This window comes from Calidris pugnax, unplaced genomic scaffold (assembly GCF_001431845.1).
Source record: "Calidris pugnax isolate Ruff unplaced genomic scaffold, ASM143184v1 scaffold273, whole genome shotgun sequence".
In the NCBI taxonomy this organism is placed as follows: Eukaryota; Metazoa; Chordata; class Aves; order Charadriiformes; family Scolopacidae; genus Calidris; species Calidris pugnax.
This window is the reverse complement of record NW_015094508.1, coordinates 11,942,979-11,958,934: the sequence shown is the minus strand read 5'-3', so window position 1 is coordinate 11,958,934 and position 15,956 is coordinate 11,942,979. Positions and strand designations below refer to the sequence as shown.

The window sequence follows — 15,956 nt, the reverse complement described above, 5'->3', positions numbered from 1 at the left end:
AGGGGGGGGAAGGTGCCTTCTCTCTATGCCCCGGTGTCACAGTGTCTTTTTTTTCTTTAAGCAGTTTTGACACCAGGTCTGTTCTCCACGCTCGGTACTAAAGTGGTGCCTCTTTCCTTCCATCAGAAACGTGTGAGAACGTGGACTGTGGACCCGGGAAGAAATGTAAAATGAACAAGAAGAACAAACCTCGGTGTGTTTGTGCTCCGGATTGCTCTAATATCACTTGGAAGGGCCCCGTGTGTGGCTTAGATGGGAAAACCTACAGGAACGAGTGTGCCCTTCTCAAAGCCAGATGTAAAGAACAGCCTGAACTTGAAGTCCAGTATCAGGGCAAATGCAAAAGTAGGTTTGCAAATCTAATCCAATCTCCCTCAAATGCCAAAGGGTGTGTGTCTGAGTGTAGGGAGGAGGAGCTGTTGGACGTACTTCCCCACAGGAACTAGACTGATGTTCCAAATGCTGGGAGACAGTAACTACCCGCGCTTAGCAGACAAATAGTTGGATTGAGAGTTCCCCATAGTCCATCAGTACTTGTGTCCCACCAGCTCCCCTTAGATGGGGAGGTTTCCTCCAGCAGCACTTAGACGAGGAGAGCTGATGGAGGCTCTTACTCTCTTGATTGTTTGTTTCCTTGTGTCACCCATTGACTCCTCACTGGGGCTCTGGGATCGCCTGTTAATCGCTGTGTGTTTCCATCTTTATTTCAGAGACCTGCAGGGATGTCTTATGCCCAGGCAGCTCCACATGTGTGGTTGACCAAACTAATAATGCCTACTGCGTGACATGCAATCGAATTTGCCCAGAGCCTACCTCCCCTGAACAGTATCTCTGCGGGAACGACGGCATAACTTACGCCAGTGCCTGCCACCTGAGGAAAGCTACCTGCCTGCTGGGCAGATCCATTGGATTAGCCTACGAAGGAAAATGCATCAGTAGGTATCTCGGTCAGAGGGTGGAGGGTGAGGGTGGGGGGAGCTTCCTTCATCAGCTGTTTCAGAGTATTGTATGTGCAACTGGATGGATGTAGTTAGCGCTGGGGAGATGGAGAGACTTCAAGCAGCCTGGGCCTGTGCTCCCCACCAGGAAAAGGAGAGGCAGGATGAGTTTTGCCCCTGAAAAGATCGCAAGAGGGATGAGGGAGTAGAGGGCATAATCCTGCTTCTTCCGCTGTTGCTGTGGGTGCTAACATCGGTATCCAGTGGAGGAGTACCCGCCGCTAGACAGACGATGACATGGTTAGAGCGTAACAAGGTCTAGATGCTCAGTGGATCTGGATTCCTGGAAACAATTGTCTTCAAGTGGTCTTGGCAAAGCGTGTGTTAACTTAATTGGAAACATCTGATCACTTTTTCCTCTTTAGAAATATTGCAGAGTTTGGAGGCAGTTGGTGGGTAAAGATGGGAAAATAATCTCTGTGCATCCTGACATTTTGTATTGCGTTTTCCAGAAAGGACTGATAGCAAAGCATGTTACAAGGAAGCACCTTCAGGGCAGCCTCTGCCCCCCAAAACTGCTGGGGGAATTCAGGGAAGTCTCAGGCTGCTTTTAGTTGGCATAGGTTGAGGTGAATTCCCTTTCCAGTCTCACAGACAACTCCTCTGTGTGGGTTAGTTTAAAAATAATTGATTTAGAAATGCTGAATGTGTTGGCAAATTCTGCACTTACCGCTAATTTGGGGAGCTGAATTTCCACTGACATCAAACAGAGCAGGAAGGTCATGTACAATAGGCAAATGTAATTCTGTATTCCCAGGGCCAAGGTCTGTTGGCACAGCTGCCTTTCCTCCCCCACATATAGACAGGCAATGGTGTCCAAGGGACTACTTGCTTGAGCAAAATCAGCAAGTATCATCACATCTACCGCATCTGAGCTTTGTCTATTCACAGTTCTCAGGGAAAAGGGAGTTTGGGGTAGTTTGTTGTTGCTTTTCTTTTTTTCTTTGCCTTTTCACTTACCTCTACGTATATTTTTAGAAGCCAAATCCTGTGAAGACATTCAGTGCAGCGCTGGGAAGAAGTGCCTGTGGGATTTTAAGGTTGGCAGAGGCCGGTGCGCTCTCTGCGATGAGCTGTGCCCCGAAAGCAAGTCAGACGAGGCAGTCTGCGCCAGCGACAACACAACTTACCCAAGCGAGTGTGCCATGAAAGAGGCAGCCTGCTCCATGGGCGTGCTTCTAGAAGTAAAGCACTCCGGATCTTGCAACTGTAAGTGAGATTTTTAACTCTGCAGACACTTAAAGCTTCTGAAGGCAATCCCTAGGTAATGAAGACTTACACCTTTAAACCTAAGAAAGCTTGATTTAGAGATTTGAGATACTGTGCAGGTGCCATATAAGTATGTATCTGTCACTCACACACTTTGTTTACTGATAAAATGCAATAGATCTCCAACGACGAGTTGGCGTTCAAGGTGGAATTTGGGGATATTCTTGTGAACAAGTCATTCTGTCAGAAAGGCTGTGCCATAGGACTGTAATCCTAGCGAATTTTTCCTACTTTGTCTGCTCTGGTGTGCTTCGCTGATTGCTTTATTAACATCCGGATAAACTCTATCTTGGTCAAAAAGAACAATCCTAATGGTAGCACATGGGCAGCTGGTTCATCACAGTTGCCTCTGCTAACTCTGAATGAAGGACACAAAGCAGTTAAACCTAGAACACAAGAGCGCTTGTTATTCGATTTCAGGAATCTGCCAATAAAACCTGAGCCATTGATTCTTCAGAACTTTCTGCAGTTATGACTTCATAGATTATGTATAAAAAAACCTTATTGCATAACAGCAGATGCCAAAGAGCATCTCACTACAAGTCGCATAAAATGCAACACTCTATTGTGGCTGTTCAGAGGGCTTTGAAAACATGCACTGAGCTGCTTCTGCGCTGTTGTTGTCCTTATATAAACAACAGCTCCCCTGTATTCCCCCCATTTAGCCATTAATGAAGACCCAGAAGACGAAGAGGAAGATGAAGACCAGGACTACAGCTTTCCTATATCTTCCATTCTAGAGTGGTAAAACCTCCATCACTATTGGAACAGCCATTGGGCATGAAATCAATGTCCATACTGTAAATAAGTGTATGCTTATTTATTTTGGGGAGAAAAAAAAAGTATACATATAGTTGAGTCTGGTAGACATTTATTTATACTGTGTCATGTTTTATAATTTATACATAAAATGTCTGGTTGACTGTACACCTTGTTTTTTGAAGAAATTTATTCGTTACGGGAAGAGCAGTGTTATTTATTGTGAGGTCTCTTGCTTGTAAAGTAAAGCTTTTCTTTTTTCTTGTGAACTATAAAAATCCATTCCTTAGAGCTTACCCACATGGTCTCATCTCTTTGTTTCACTGATGTTAACTCTTTTCCACTTTAACAAACTTGCATGTCAGTTTCTGTTACATTTATTTATTGGATTTTATTCTTGCCGGTTCTGTTCATAAAAGATCCCTCGGGTTTTTGTTTACAAGGAATCTTGACTGACCAAAAGGCGTTGTAACTGACTTAAGTATACTTCCAGGGTGCAGTGAGGCGATCTTAAGGAAACTTCTTCCACTTCACTTTTCTTGATCACATCATGTACTGGTGATCTCAATGTGCTGAGCGTACATACTGTACTATATGAATTCCAGACCCAAAGAAATCGGATTATGAAGGTTGTTAATAACTACAGGGCTGTAGTTATTAACTGTAATAAGAATAAAGGTTTTATTTTATTTTTACTGTTTTTTTGTAACATGCATAAGTGTTTTATCGGGCGTTTCCTTTAAGATGGTCTTGCGGTACCAATTTCAAAGTTTTCTTTTCCCAATCAGTGTGTCACTAAAAATTATATCAAAGCTTTATCAGTTCAAGTTTCTTGCTTTTCATAATACTTTTTTTTCTGATGCAATTTTATATTTTCAAACATGGCGAGTTAAATATAAATTCATTTAAATATATAGTTTTGTACTTTTCTACCATGTAAATGTGCAATGTATATAAAAGTTATAATGTGTATTTGTAAATAAATGATGAGTGAAAAAATAAAAAATGGAATTTTCCCTAGAAGCGGTCCTCGGTTTTCGGTTCTAAAGTGTTCTGGCCCTCTGGTGCAGAGAAGACATACTGGTGGTTACTTGAAAGGGGGCTTGTGCGTGTCATAGCAGTGAAACAGACTGGTTAAGGCCCAAGCTTTCAGCGGACGTTGATTTAATAAACCTTTTTTTTCAGGCAGGAGCGATGTCTCCATTTCATTGGTATTAATTAATTTTAAATCCAAGTACGGTGATGGAGGAGAATAGATTTGGCATTTGTGTTTCCCTCTGCGTCCTCTAAATAAAATAGTCTGTCACTTCTTGGACATCTTTAACTTCCATGTTTCTAGGAGGTTTTGAATATGCTTTTGAATTTTTGCTAAGCTTCATATACATGTTACCAGAGTTGCAGTTGTATCACCGTTTTAGATGACCAGTAGAAACTTGGCCTGCTTGGCCAAGTTCAAGATGTGTAACAATCAGCACAAAAGACAAAAAAAACCACAACCCAACAAACCATCAAAGAGCACATTATCACATTATTCTTTTCTCCCAAAAGGAAGGTTAATTCAGAAAGTTCTATTTGGTGAAGACTGGACACACTCCTAAGAGTGAATGAATTGAGGAAAGGCAACAACCATAAGCAAAGCAGGGACCAAAAGAATGTTTTATGCTACCTGGGTTATGCTGTTCTCCCAAATAAAGCTCCACTTATCAAAATATCTCTGTCGTACTCCACAAAACTTAAAAATGTACTTAAGCACCTTATTCAGTGGTGTTTTAAGTACTTTACTAAACTGAGATTTGAGAGCCAAAGTTGACAATCATTTTCTTTAAATAGAAATCATATTTGAAGGTTGTTCCTGCTATAGTCTTCTGCATATTTTTTACTAATGCAGAAGACTAATTTGTTATGGATTGTTTAGTATTATCCAAAGCAAATATAATTTCTTCATCTATGAATACATAAAAACTATAAGTGTGCATGTTATGGCTGGACTCGATGATCCCAAGGGTCTCTTCCAGCCTAGATAATTCTGTGTGATACTGTGTGATTCTGTGTATAATACTGCATTCAAAATAATAGCAAAATAATTCTGCCCAACATCCTCCTGTTCTTTCATTTAGACAAGTAGTCTCTTTGGAAGGAAGTACATAATGAGATGAACAAAGGGAGCAGGATTTTGGTCTCCTGAGGAAACAGAACCCAGAATAAAAGAGAACAAGGGCCAAGAAAACAGAGGGATGGAAAAAGAACCTATCAGAAAATGTCTCAATGAACTCATAAACAGATGACAATGCCATAGAGACAAAATGTTTAATAGATATGAACAGCATCAGAGGAGATTTTTCTCAAATTCAGATAGGTGCCAGCTACTTAATTTCCAACAAAAAAACATTAAAAGACTGTTTTTAATTGTAAATATATTTACATGTCTTACAGAGAGGCTGTAGCAGAGCAGGATTTCTGGGTTCTAATTTTATGTCCTGCTGCTGGTTCACAAAGTAACTTTGAGAAAGGCACTGACAGACAAATTCAAAAAAGCAACAAAAATGCCAGGAAGCTATATTTACACTTGTATGTAGATATGAAATGGCCACAAAAATCTACATCAGTATTTTGCTGATAAAATTATCTGGAAGTTCTGCTACTGCATTTCTCATTGCTACTGGTATTTCTATACAGCTGAAAATCTTGAAACCTGCCTTGCACGAAAGCCTGCCTGTGATGTACAGCTGAGACGTCTTCTGAGAGGCTTCATGAGGTAAGGATCTTCTGAGCATGCCTAACGTACACCAACCCTGTCATGAAGCACAACAGCCCCAGACATTTTTTCTCAGAAACATGTCCAGAGGTTGTGGCTGCACAACTGCCACCATTTTACATAATATATATGTGCCTTCTAGATAAGGCACTTGTTCCTGAAGTGGGAGATGCAGGTTCCTGAGGAGATCTTTCCCACATCTGCCAAGAGCGCATCTACCACCAACTCAAGGTGAAGCTTAGGCTGGAGAACTGTCTGTCATGACTGCTGAAGCCATACTTCTGCTGGAGAGGAAGCAAGATTCATTGAGAGAGAATAATTTGCAACCCTAATAGGTGCTCCTTTTGAAGAGGAAGTCCTGGGTTCTTGCCCCAGGGGCTGCCTACACATTTTGCATTTGTAATTGAGTAACATACATAAATAGTGCTTGAAGCAGGGGCCAGAATCCAGGTTGCCTCCCCTTTTGTTTCCCCCAGTAGGCAAGTGGCTCCATCCTTGAGCTGTGAAATCATGTTTAACTCTCTGCTTAAGTCAAGATTACAAATCTCATGTCTTTTTCTACACTGAGTCATAGTTACAATAGGAGAAGCTTTACTTTTTTTTATCCTCTCTTCTAGGCGTGTACATGGAGAACTTCCTGGGAAGTGGAAATGTGAACTTAATTCCTTCAGTCTAAGGAAGGAGCCGAATCCATTATTTCTACCTCTGGTCTATTTTTTTGGGGTTTTTTTGGTGGTTTTGGTTTGGTTTGGTTTTGCTTCCTCTCTTAATGCACAGGTTATCCTGGATGCTGTTTAAATGAAGAAACAGAGATGTCTGGATATCTAAGTAGAAGAAGGTGATTTCCAGCTCTGAAACGATCTTGTACAAGCTCCTAAAACCACGAGATGAATTTTCAGAAATATTTTTCTCTTCAGTTTTCTATTGTCTGGCATACATATTTCCCTTGCTGTAAATCGCATTTCTGAAACTTGTAGTTCACCGTGGAGTATACTTTGCTACAGAATCCCAGCCCTGTGAACTCCATTCACAAACACAGGAACAGTAACACTGAGTGGAGTGTGTAAACTTGAAAACAGAAACCCATGCTCTGGCACTTAAATAAAATCAGGTTAATTCCAAAAGACCCAGCTTGAGGCATTTGAATGATAAGAATATTGCCTTTAAAGCCCTGGTTCCCAAATGTATTTGTCTGTGCAATACATGCAATACAATTTTGATCACACTTGAATGCATTCCTGATAGCTGTGTTCATATGACAGACTTAAGAACAGTATCATGGACCTCTTTTGCACCTTTTACCTCTTTTCTTGCTTTCTGCCTGCTAATACACCTCAACTAAAACTACATTCCAAGCCTCTCAGCAAATTTCAAACAGCTGTCATTTTTTTTTTATGACATAAAAAAGTTTCCTTCTTTCCCTCCAAATGGGAATCAGGTGAAATTAAATTTCAGCATGCAGTGCTGTTCTCTAGGCAGTGACATTTTACTATACAATGAATCACCAGCACGGAAACATCTGTATCTTATCCCTTTGAAGAACTAGGATTCCATGCTTTCTGGTGAAGCATAACATTTGTACCAAGGAGTTCACAAGGTATCGGATTTTAAATTCATAACTCCCTGAAGATAAGGCAATTACATTTTTTGTTTGATATTTCTGTAATTCCAAGGCCTGCCTGACCCATTATGGCAGCATGAATTTTGCAGATAGTATAAGAAAAATAATAGTATGCACAAGTTAACTCTTTAAATTTTATTGTTTTTTCTGATAGATGTAAGTACATAAAGGATTTTGCTGACACTTAATTGGAATCATCTGTATAATTCATTCATTACTTCTAGACAATATAGCAAATGAAATTATCACACAGTGGAGAAATATGACATGAAAACAAGTTGTGAGCCATAATGTTCAGCTCAGAGACTGTCTTGGAGTTAAAATCACACACATGGCTCATTGTCCTGTAATTTACAGGTACATTCTTTTGATCTCTTAATCTTTAAATTAATTTGTTCAACTAAACCATAGGATTGAAGAGCAGTAATGTGTCAGAAATTGAGAAAGTAGTCTGGACTTTGACAACAGGTAATCAGACCTACCAGATGCTACAAAATAATGAATTTACCAAGGCAGTCCAGTGTCATTTTGAATTTGGAATGCCCTTGAATTTCTACCAGTGTGACTCAGTAATAGCATCCAAACCTCCCTGCGTTTCAGTGAGGTCTACAGATACTCAGAAGTCCTTAAAATGAAACCACTGCACTCATGTTCAAGAACTAAATTTTAGTCATCTGTTTTTAAAGACTTCTGAAATATTTAAAAATGAATGTTGGAAATATTTTTCATAGTATTTTACAGCAAAAGGAACATGTTCATAAAATCATTCCTACCCTGTGCAACATGGTTGTATGCAAAAATACAGTTTTACATAAGAAGAACAATTTTAATGTCTTCCTCAAGATCTCTTAGCAATTTGGAATGCTCTTATTCGGATAACAGTGTTCCTGTCAATCTTCTGCTGGGCTTCCTAGAGAAGCTCTTAATTTTGAGTTTCAATCATTTCATATTTTAAGAGGCACCTGGAATTGCAAGGATGATGTTGGGGGGTGGCTGTTGTTGGAAACACTTGGAAGATACTAAAGCATGCTACCATTAGTTTTCTGAGTCAGAAGCATTGCCAAAAGAGGTCACAGGGCAAGACACATAGATAAGCCAGACAGGTAGTTATGCAAGTTCTGGGACAATGTAGACAAAGGTGGCACCAATGACAAGCGATTCCGGAGGAGGCTCAGGGGCTGAAGCACCTGCCCTGCAAGGGGAGCTTGAGGGATGGAGCTGCTTCTGCCTGGAGAAGGGAAGGCCTTGGGGGCACCTCAGAGCAGCCTTTCCCACCTACAAGCAGGTCCTTGCGTAGCCAGAGTCAGGGTCTTTATAGCAGTGCACGGTAGCAGGACAAGAGACAACAGCATAAATTGAAACAAGAGAAGTTCACGCTGAGTATAAGGGAAAATTTTTCCCCATGAGGACAATCCAGCAGACGATCTCCTGACATCCCTTCCAAGCTGAATTATCCTATGATCCTCTGAAGAGGTATGTCCACTCACTTTTAAGTCTTGCAGACTCCAATATGAGAAAGGAATGTCCAGTTATAAAGAAACAATTCCCTCAAGAAATACTCAAGGAACAACCGTATCACCACAGCTGTTGGATGCAGTTGTCAGCAGGAATACAGAATGATAGAATGTTCCTTCTTTAATATGTTTTTCCTTTACATGATCCTTAAGCAATCCTAAAATTTCCCATAAATGCTATTTTCCAATTGATTTTAGTGAAACTTTTTGCTGTTCAATGAATGTAGTGTTTAATCACAGGAATTTTCATTCTGTGCTGGGTAGAATGTGTAGTGGGGAAAAGACAAGCAAATGCACAAAAGTTTCTGTCTGTATTTTTAAGTGAAAACAAGTAAATAAGATGAAAGAGTGAAGTAGTTAAAATGCAGTTTAAAACTATTGTATTGTTCAGATTTGCAATATTTTTTTTTAGGACTGACAATAATTCTCAAAGAGACAATAACTAGTACCAGCTAGATTGGTCAAAAGTTTCTGTCTGTATTTTTAAGTGAAAACAAGTAAATAAGATGAAAGAGTGAAGTAGTTAAAATGCAGTTTAAAACTATTGTATTGTTCAGATTTGCAATATTTTTTTTTAGGACTGACAATAATTCTCAAAGAGACAATAACTAGTACCAGCTAGATTGGTCAAGACAGCAAGGAAAGCAAAAAAAAAAAAATTACCGAGGAAAGACACTTGGAAAAATAATGGATAATGCCCACTGCAGCAACTAAAAAGGGCCCTGCAGGGATGTTTCCCATAATCTTTTCCCACATACAGATGGTTTAGTCAAAGCAATTCAAATCCTTGTTTCAATGGTGACTCCACCAAAACTGCAAAAAGCCTAAAATGCTTGGCACAAAAGATATACAAATATTGAGTATTTCCACATTTGGACTTCAACTTTAGAGAAATTAATTTTCATTCATTTTATGAGAAAGAAAAAAAGGACTAAGTCTATCTCTATAAAGATACAGACTTGGAGCTCCAAATTTACACAGCCCTCAAACTCGGGAGTTGCACTTCCCAACCCAGCATGCCTGGAAGCTGTGACAATTCGTTTATTAATCTCCCCGGCATTCTCCACTTACGGGCTCTGATGGAACTTCAGCCTTAATTGAAAGGCACTTGCCACTGTCAGCAACCTAGCAAGCCGCACCACATGGGCTGAGGGAGTGAAATACAGCCAAGGCCCACAGCAGAAGACCCATCAAACCCCTCATTTCCTTTCGGGAAGAAAGGCCAGAGCCTGGAGTGTTTAGCTGCAGCCTGTGGACAGCAAAGGTAGTGCAACATACAGACTTGAAGACATACGGTGGTGTTGTTTGGATGTGCTTCACAGATAGTGAAGCAAGCTAGTAAATAGCTGTCTACTTCAGACTGCAAAAAAAACCCCCATGGTGAGGGTTAGTTTGGCATTAATACCATTTCATCCGTACGTGCAGGTGGGTCATTGCGGTGTGCTTTTGGAGCCACACATTCACACACATCGTTAGGACCTAAGGGACATCTGTGAGTAAATTTTACTGCTCCTGCTCACCTCTCTCCCACTACTCCTCAGAAATGAAATGGTCGGGATCCAGAGAACATTCTTCTGGAAAAAAAAAAAATAAATAAGGGATTTACACTTCAAAATATTCCTTTTTCTTTGGTTTTTTTTTTTTTCTTTTTCTCTCTTTCTCTCTTTTTTCTTTTTTTTTCTTGTCAAAATGATACGTAGCTTATGGAAAACCTGGAGAAATAGAGAAGCAACAGAAAAGTGTCACAGCAAGGAAAATTAAAAAAGAGAAAGGCAGAGTAAAGATCCCAAGAGAAGAGCACAAGATCACAGAGAAATAAAATTATGCTAGAAGTTGTATGTGAAGAACTACACACAAGAAGCCAATTTTTATCAGCCCCTCAGATGTACAAGCAATGCTATGAACACTGAAGTGCCATCTACTGGTATATCTCGAGCTAACTAACCTGGTTGCTTGGACTCCACCATGGGACACATGAAACAGGAGACTAATCTTTTTCTCTGACACTGGTATTTTGATGACTATGAGTAACAGACCTTGCTAGAACAATGTTATAATCTCCCCCCTGTAAAATGAAGATACTAAGATCTCATAACCTGTGTGATTTCACGACCTGTGCAAAGCTCTTTGAGATCTAGTGGTAGAACATTCTGCAAGAGAAGTAGGAACTTTTGCAGCAGCATCTCCATGTCCAAACTCCGCACTTCTGGAGAAGATGTTAAGAAATGAAGTGGGAGACACACAAGAAAAGGAGAAGAGAAGACAGTGGAGGAAGAAAAAGGGAGAAGAGGGTAAAGACCGGCAGGAGTTAAGGAGGAGGAGAGTTGATAGAATACAGTGTAAGTGATTAATTGCTAAGGACAATACAATTTACACTGCAGTTTTAGCAGATGTGTATGTGTTGCTCCAGCTGCGGGAACAGCAGACTCTCCAGATCTTGTTTCTGACACACAATAACTGTGAACTCTATTATGTGCAAATAATAAATCTAAGCAGCACCTCCAACATATGAATGAGCAAGAAAAAGAGGGTCATATTTTCAGAAGTGTTAGCACATATTTGTCAACACCAAAGTTAGCTAAACGGCACAAAGGAAGACTACAAGACAATGGTAACACATACCCAAAGCAGTATGTGAGCTTGCAAGTAGACACAAGGTTTTGAAAACCCATGTTTAATAGGTAAGGCCTCTAGGGATGGCAGACTGCACAGGGTCTTGGGTAGACTGGATGGGTTTGTTTTGCTGATATATTTACTGGCTGGTATGTTAATTTTTTCAATGTGTTATACAGCAGTTCCCAAGTTAGGGTCATGACCCCACTTGGGGCCTGCAAGCCTGGAAGTGAAAATGAAAGTGGGGTTGTGACCCTGGAAGTAGGGTTGCTAAGGGAAAACTTTGGGAAGCACTGATGTTGTGCTACTAGGTGAGACCCCAGCATGGATGGTGAGTTTAATCACTGCTGAGGGATAAAGTTTTTAACAGTGCCTATATTTCTCAGAGACTTAAGTCTCATTTCTGGCTGATTTACTGCCAGATTCAAGGAAAGACCTCAGGTACATAAAAAGAGATTTGAGAATTAAATTCAGAATTGTGAGCACTACATCTTGAAAAGATCAGGCCCGTCATGTAGTGAAGATATATCCACCATTTTGTTTAAAATAACCCATTAGTAGCTTCAGTATACTGATTCGAGCACTTGCTTGACAATCCTTGGCTTGAAGAAATCGTGCCATTTTTCAGGAGGGCATCATCATGGGATGATGTTTTGGGATCATGGGATCATGTTTTGCCCCCCAAAAGTTACAGAGTTACTAGGGGAGGTGGGGGCTGTCCCTCACCACCTACATGGTCTTTGGGCAAGGAACAACTATGTTTGGTTAAGGAGCAAGTAAGTATGTTGAGCAAGCATACTGAATACAATTGGATAGCCACTCTGAAGAAAAAACTGTCTTAATCCATTCTTTAGAAGAAGTGGCACAGATACCTTCTTCAAGAGAGATCCCAAGCTTGAATTCAGCCTGGATTTTGAAGGTTTAAGGTTCAGTTGCCAGTACACACTCGTCTAGTGCACTTCAGGCACCCCAAGATATCCTCGTTGATCTCCAGCTGCTGCTCCCAAAGGAGACAGTTCTTCCATAACTCCTGCGTCGCATCCAACAGCCCCACAAGGAAGCTTATGATACCCTAATGAATTTTAAATGGAACAAGATCCCTATGTGTGGACAACTGAATGGAGCCCTTAGGCTCCTAAATCATGTAAGTACTTCTGAACAGTCATGAAAAGTAGACATAAAGAGTTGTATCTCCTTATTTCTCATGTTCTATGCACATTTATTCCAGTCTGAAATTATACTGTGCTATGCCTGCAGCTTTCACAGTAGAGCTGGAAAATATTCCTTTCATCTAGAGAAATATTTTATAGTTAGTAATAGAACATTTGTGATATGCAGCATGCCATTTCAGTAAGTGAAGAGGCATTAACAGCTGATTTTTGGCAGCGAAATGTCTCTGTTTCTCATTTATTAGTAACTTGTATTGATTTATACCAGGATTAATTATTGATGCAAATATTTCACCCGTATTTTTTTCTGTCACAAGCAGGGAAAAAAATGCATGGCTGTGAATAATCCATACAATGGTTTATGAAGCCTAAATTCCTCAGAGAGTATCAAATATCCACCTGGTGTCCCTGAGTGCTGGATTTCACATTTAGACCTCTGAATTAACAGATGTGTACAGTTATATGCAGGCAGAAAGCTCCTTCTTGATACTACATCTGAGGAGGCTCATTGGCAGTGTTTATTTTAACAAAATCATGGGATATCTTGTGTTTGTGAAATTTCTTCCAAATCTACTCATTTCAGAATGTTAATAATCAGTACCCTGCATAGACCTCAACTTTTAAGCTTTAGTTCGTAACACACATCTAAAAAAGATAAGTGTGCCTCCTGTAACATGCTCCAAAAAGAAAACAGCCACAATTTTGAGCAGAAGCCCCTGAATCTGAAAAACATACTTTTTTTTAATGTATGCAATCCTATTTAAAAGTACATCTTATGGATTTTTGCCTGAATATTTCAGTACATGAGATCCAACACATTTCAAATCAAGTCAGGCAAATAAAATTTATAAAAGTCATTATTATCAAACTATAAAAAAGGAAAGTCTCAGAAAGAAGGAACTTGATTTAAAACTCACAATATTTTAAAATACAGCACATTTCAGATCCTTCTATTTGCTGTGTTAGAAGTGGGGATTGTGAGAGCATTTTCAAGCTTTTTCTCCAGAACTACGAATGCTAGAAATATAGTCTAATGTAAAGCCCAGACTTGTATGCATTCATGTTATGCAAGAACTCAAGGATTTTAAGAAATAAACTAAAACCAAATATTGAAAAACACAATAAAGTTGTAAGAGTTCGGCAGGGCTAACTGCCAAGCAGGGAGGACTTTATTTATTCAGAACTGTTCTGTGTCTATGAAACTGAAGCCTTGTCTGCACTTAAGAACGTCTCTTTTTATTAGTCCCACGCAGGGCAATCATTCCCCTCATCTAGAAATGGTAATTCTAGCTTGAACATGTTTTAAAGGCATATCCTCCGTCTGGACAGTGAAGCAAGAGCACCAGCACATGTACATCTGCGGTAGAGTAGGTAGTGTGAAGCACAGTTATGCCAATGAAAAAAAATTGCACTGCTAGCAAACATAATCATGTCAGTAAAAACCTATTAAGTATAGACCAGACCTGATATACGTTATTTTCTGAAGAACCACAGAAACCAAGTTGACATTTGGGATTTGCTTTTTCACAGGAGCAAGTAGCCACAGCTGCTTATAAACTTTTGATAGCTATGTTTTTCACTACAGTAGCAAATCATATAAGAACATATCCAATCAGCTTTTACTATAGTTTGGTAAAATATTCAACAGCATGTATCAAGTCCAGAACCCATGTTCTCACTCTTTGTTCTGATGGGGCTAATAAAAAAACCAAAAACTAATATTTTGACATATTTGATCCAGAGAAGTAGAAGAGTTGAATATGTTTGTCATTGTGAAATCCTCATCTTCTCTAATGAAAGGCAAAATATTTACGGTCAATTTTTCAACAACTCATCGAAAAATGCTCGTACACATTATTTGGATATACAAAGCAAATAAATGTCATTACTTGCACATAGAATCACTTTATGTCCTGTCTGTCTCGGGCAGATTGGCAGATGTGTCATATGCACAGAATCCTTGGAGTTTCTTTGGTTTCACTGAAACTGCAGATCATAGATGATATCTTTGTCTGAAGCCTCCATGGGGGGACGGTGGCTCAACAGAGTAGAAGGGGTGTAAAAACTGTTGCTTATTTTCATGAGGGAGGTTAAATAGACCCAGCATTAGGTGCATTCTTTTTCCCATCTCCACAAGTTACAGAGCAGTACTGCTGCCAATAAAGAAGCTTGGGCTGAGGAAGGAGGCAGAATTTTTTGCCTTTCCACTCCTTCCACAAAGGCAAGCAGCCCTAAGCCACTGGGTTGGGCACAGAGAGCTGGGCTGGTGCTTAGGTTATGGAGCTAGAAAGGGACCCAGAATGGTATCCTGAGGCAGGCAGGGACACAACAAACTCTGGTAACACTGCACGGATAAGCTCGGCAGGGCCACAGCATGGGTGTGCGAATGTCACATGAAATTGTTACCAAGGTTCCTGGCATAGTTTTGGCACAGGCCAGCTAACTCTCTCCCACAATTCAAAGTTGTATTTCACGGATTCGCACAGGCCACGAATCATCCCCAACAAGATTACAGTTAATATAGTCAAAAGAGCTATGGGCACAGGGCTTGCCATCCCAATTAGCTTCAGGACCAAAGAACAGTCCCTAGTCCATTTTATTCCCTAATACAGACACAGCCTTCAAGTCAGATTTACATGCTGTACATGTGAAACCCCTTATTTATATGGTCTAGGAATTGCTTGTATAACTTGCAAGTGATGGAATGACATAAGACAAAGCCACAAATGAGCTGTGCATGATACTTATCTTAATTCTCTAGCAAAGGCACACATGTACCAACCTGTCTATGTTCCCTACTCCTTTAAATGTACTACTGAGATTTTTCTTGGAGAATCAGGAGAGACAGCAGGTAAGTGGATATACTCAATTAATATCTTAATATGCAAATAGTGTACAAGTAAAACACTAATAACAGAAAATGTGCTTGTTATTAAAATACTCAGGGAAAAAAATTGATTGATTTGCGTAACTCGAGTGAACTTCACAATCTGTGTTTCTGAATAGGAGAAATGCCAGATTTGGAATAAGTAGTTGCCTTATGGAATCTTGGCGTTTTCTCCTGCTCAGAAATGCAAACTGTGAAGTTCAACTGAGCTATGCAAATCATCTTGTCTCATGCTTCTCTTATTAGTCAATTCTGTCTTGATATTCTGAGTAATGAACTACATAATACAGTCTCAATGGTACATGGAGTCAACACGTTACTTCAAGAGCAGAGACACTCTCTCCAAATAATTGCTTAGAATAATTTCTTTG

General features: G+C 39.9%; 1 protein-coding gene across 1 annotated transcript in view; it reads left to right on the top strand.

Annotated features, from left to right (window-relative positions):
* FST (follistatin) overlaps nucleotides 1–6,751 on the top strand; it is a 9,824-nt gene extending 3,073 nt beyond the window's left edge. Inside the window, exons 3-7 of the mRNA XM_014964856.1 lie at nucleotides 104–345; nucleotides 711–935; nucleotides 1,977–2,207; nucleotides 5,703–5,781; nucleotides 6,399–6,751. Of these exons, the coding sequence (XP_014820342.1) occupies nucleotides 104–345; nucleotides 711–935; nucleotides 1,977–2,207; nucleotides 5,703–5,781; nucleotides 6,399–6,579 (958 nt within the window). The 3' untranslated portion in view covers nucleotides 6,580–6,751. The remainder of the gene's footprint in view (nucleotides 1–103; nucleotides 346–710; nucleotides 936–1,976; nucleotides 2,208–5,702; nucleotides 5,782–6,398) is intronic.
* The last annotated feature ends 9,205 nt before the right edge of the window (nucleotides 6,752–15,956 follow it).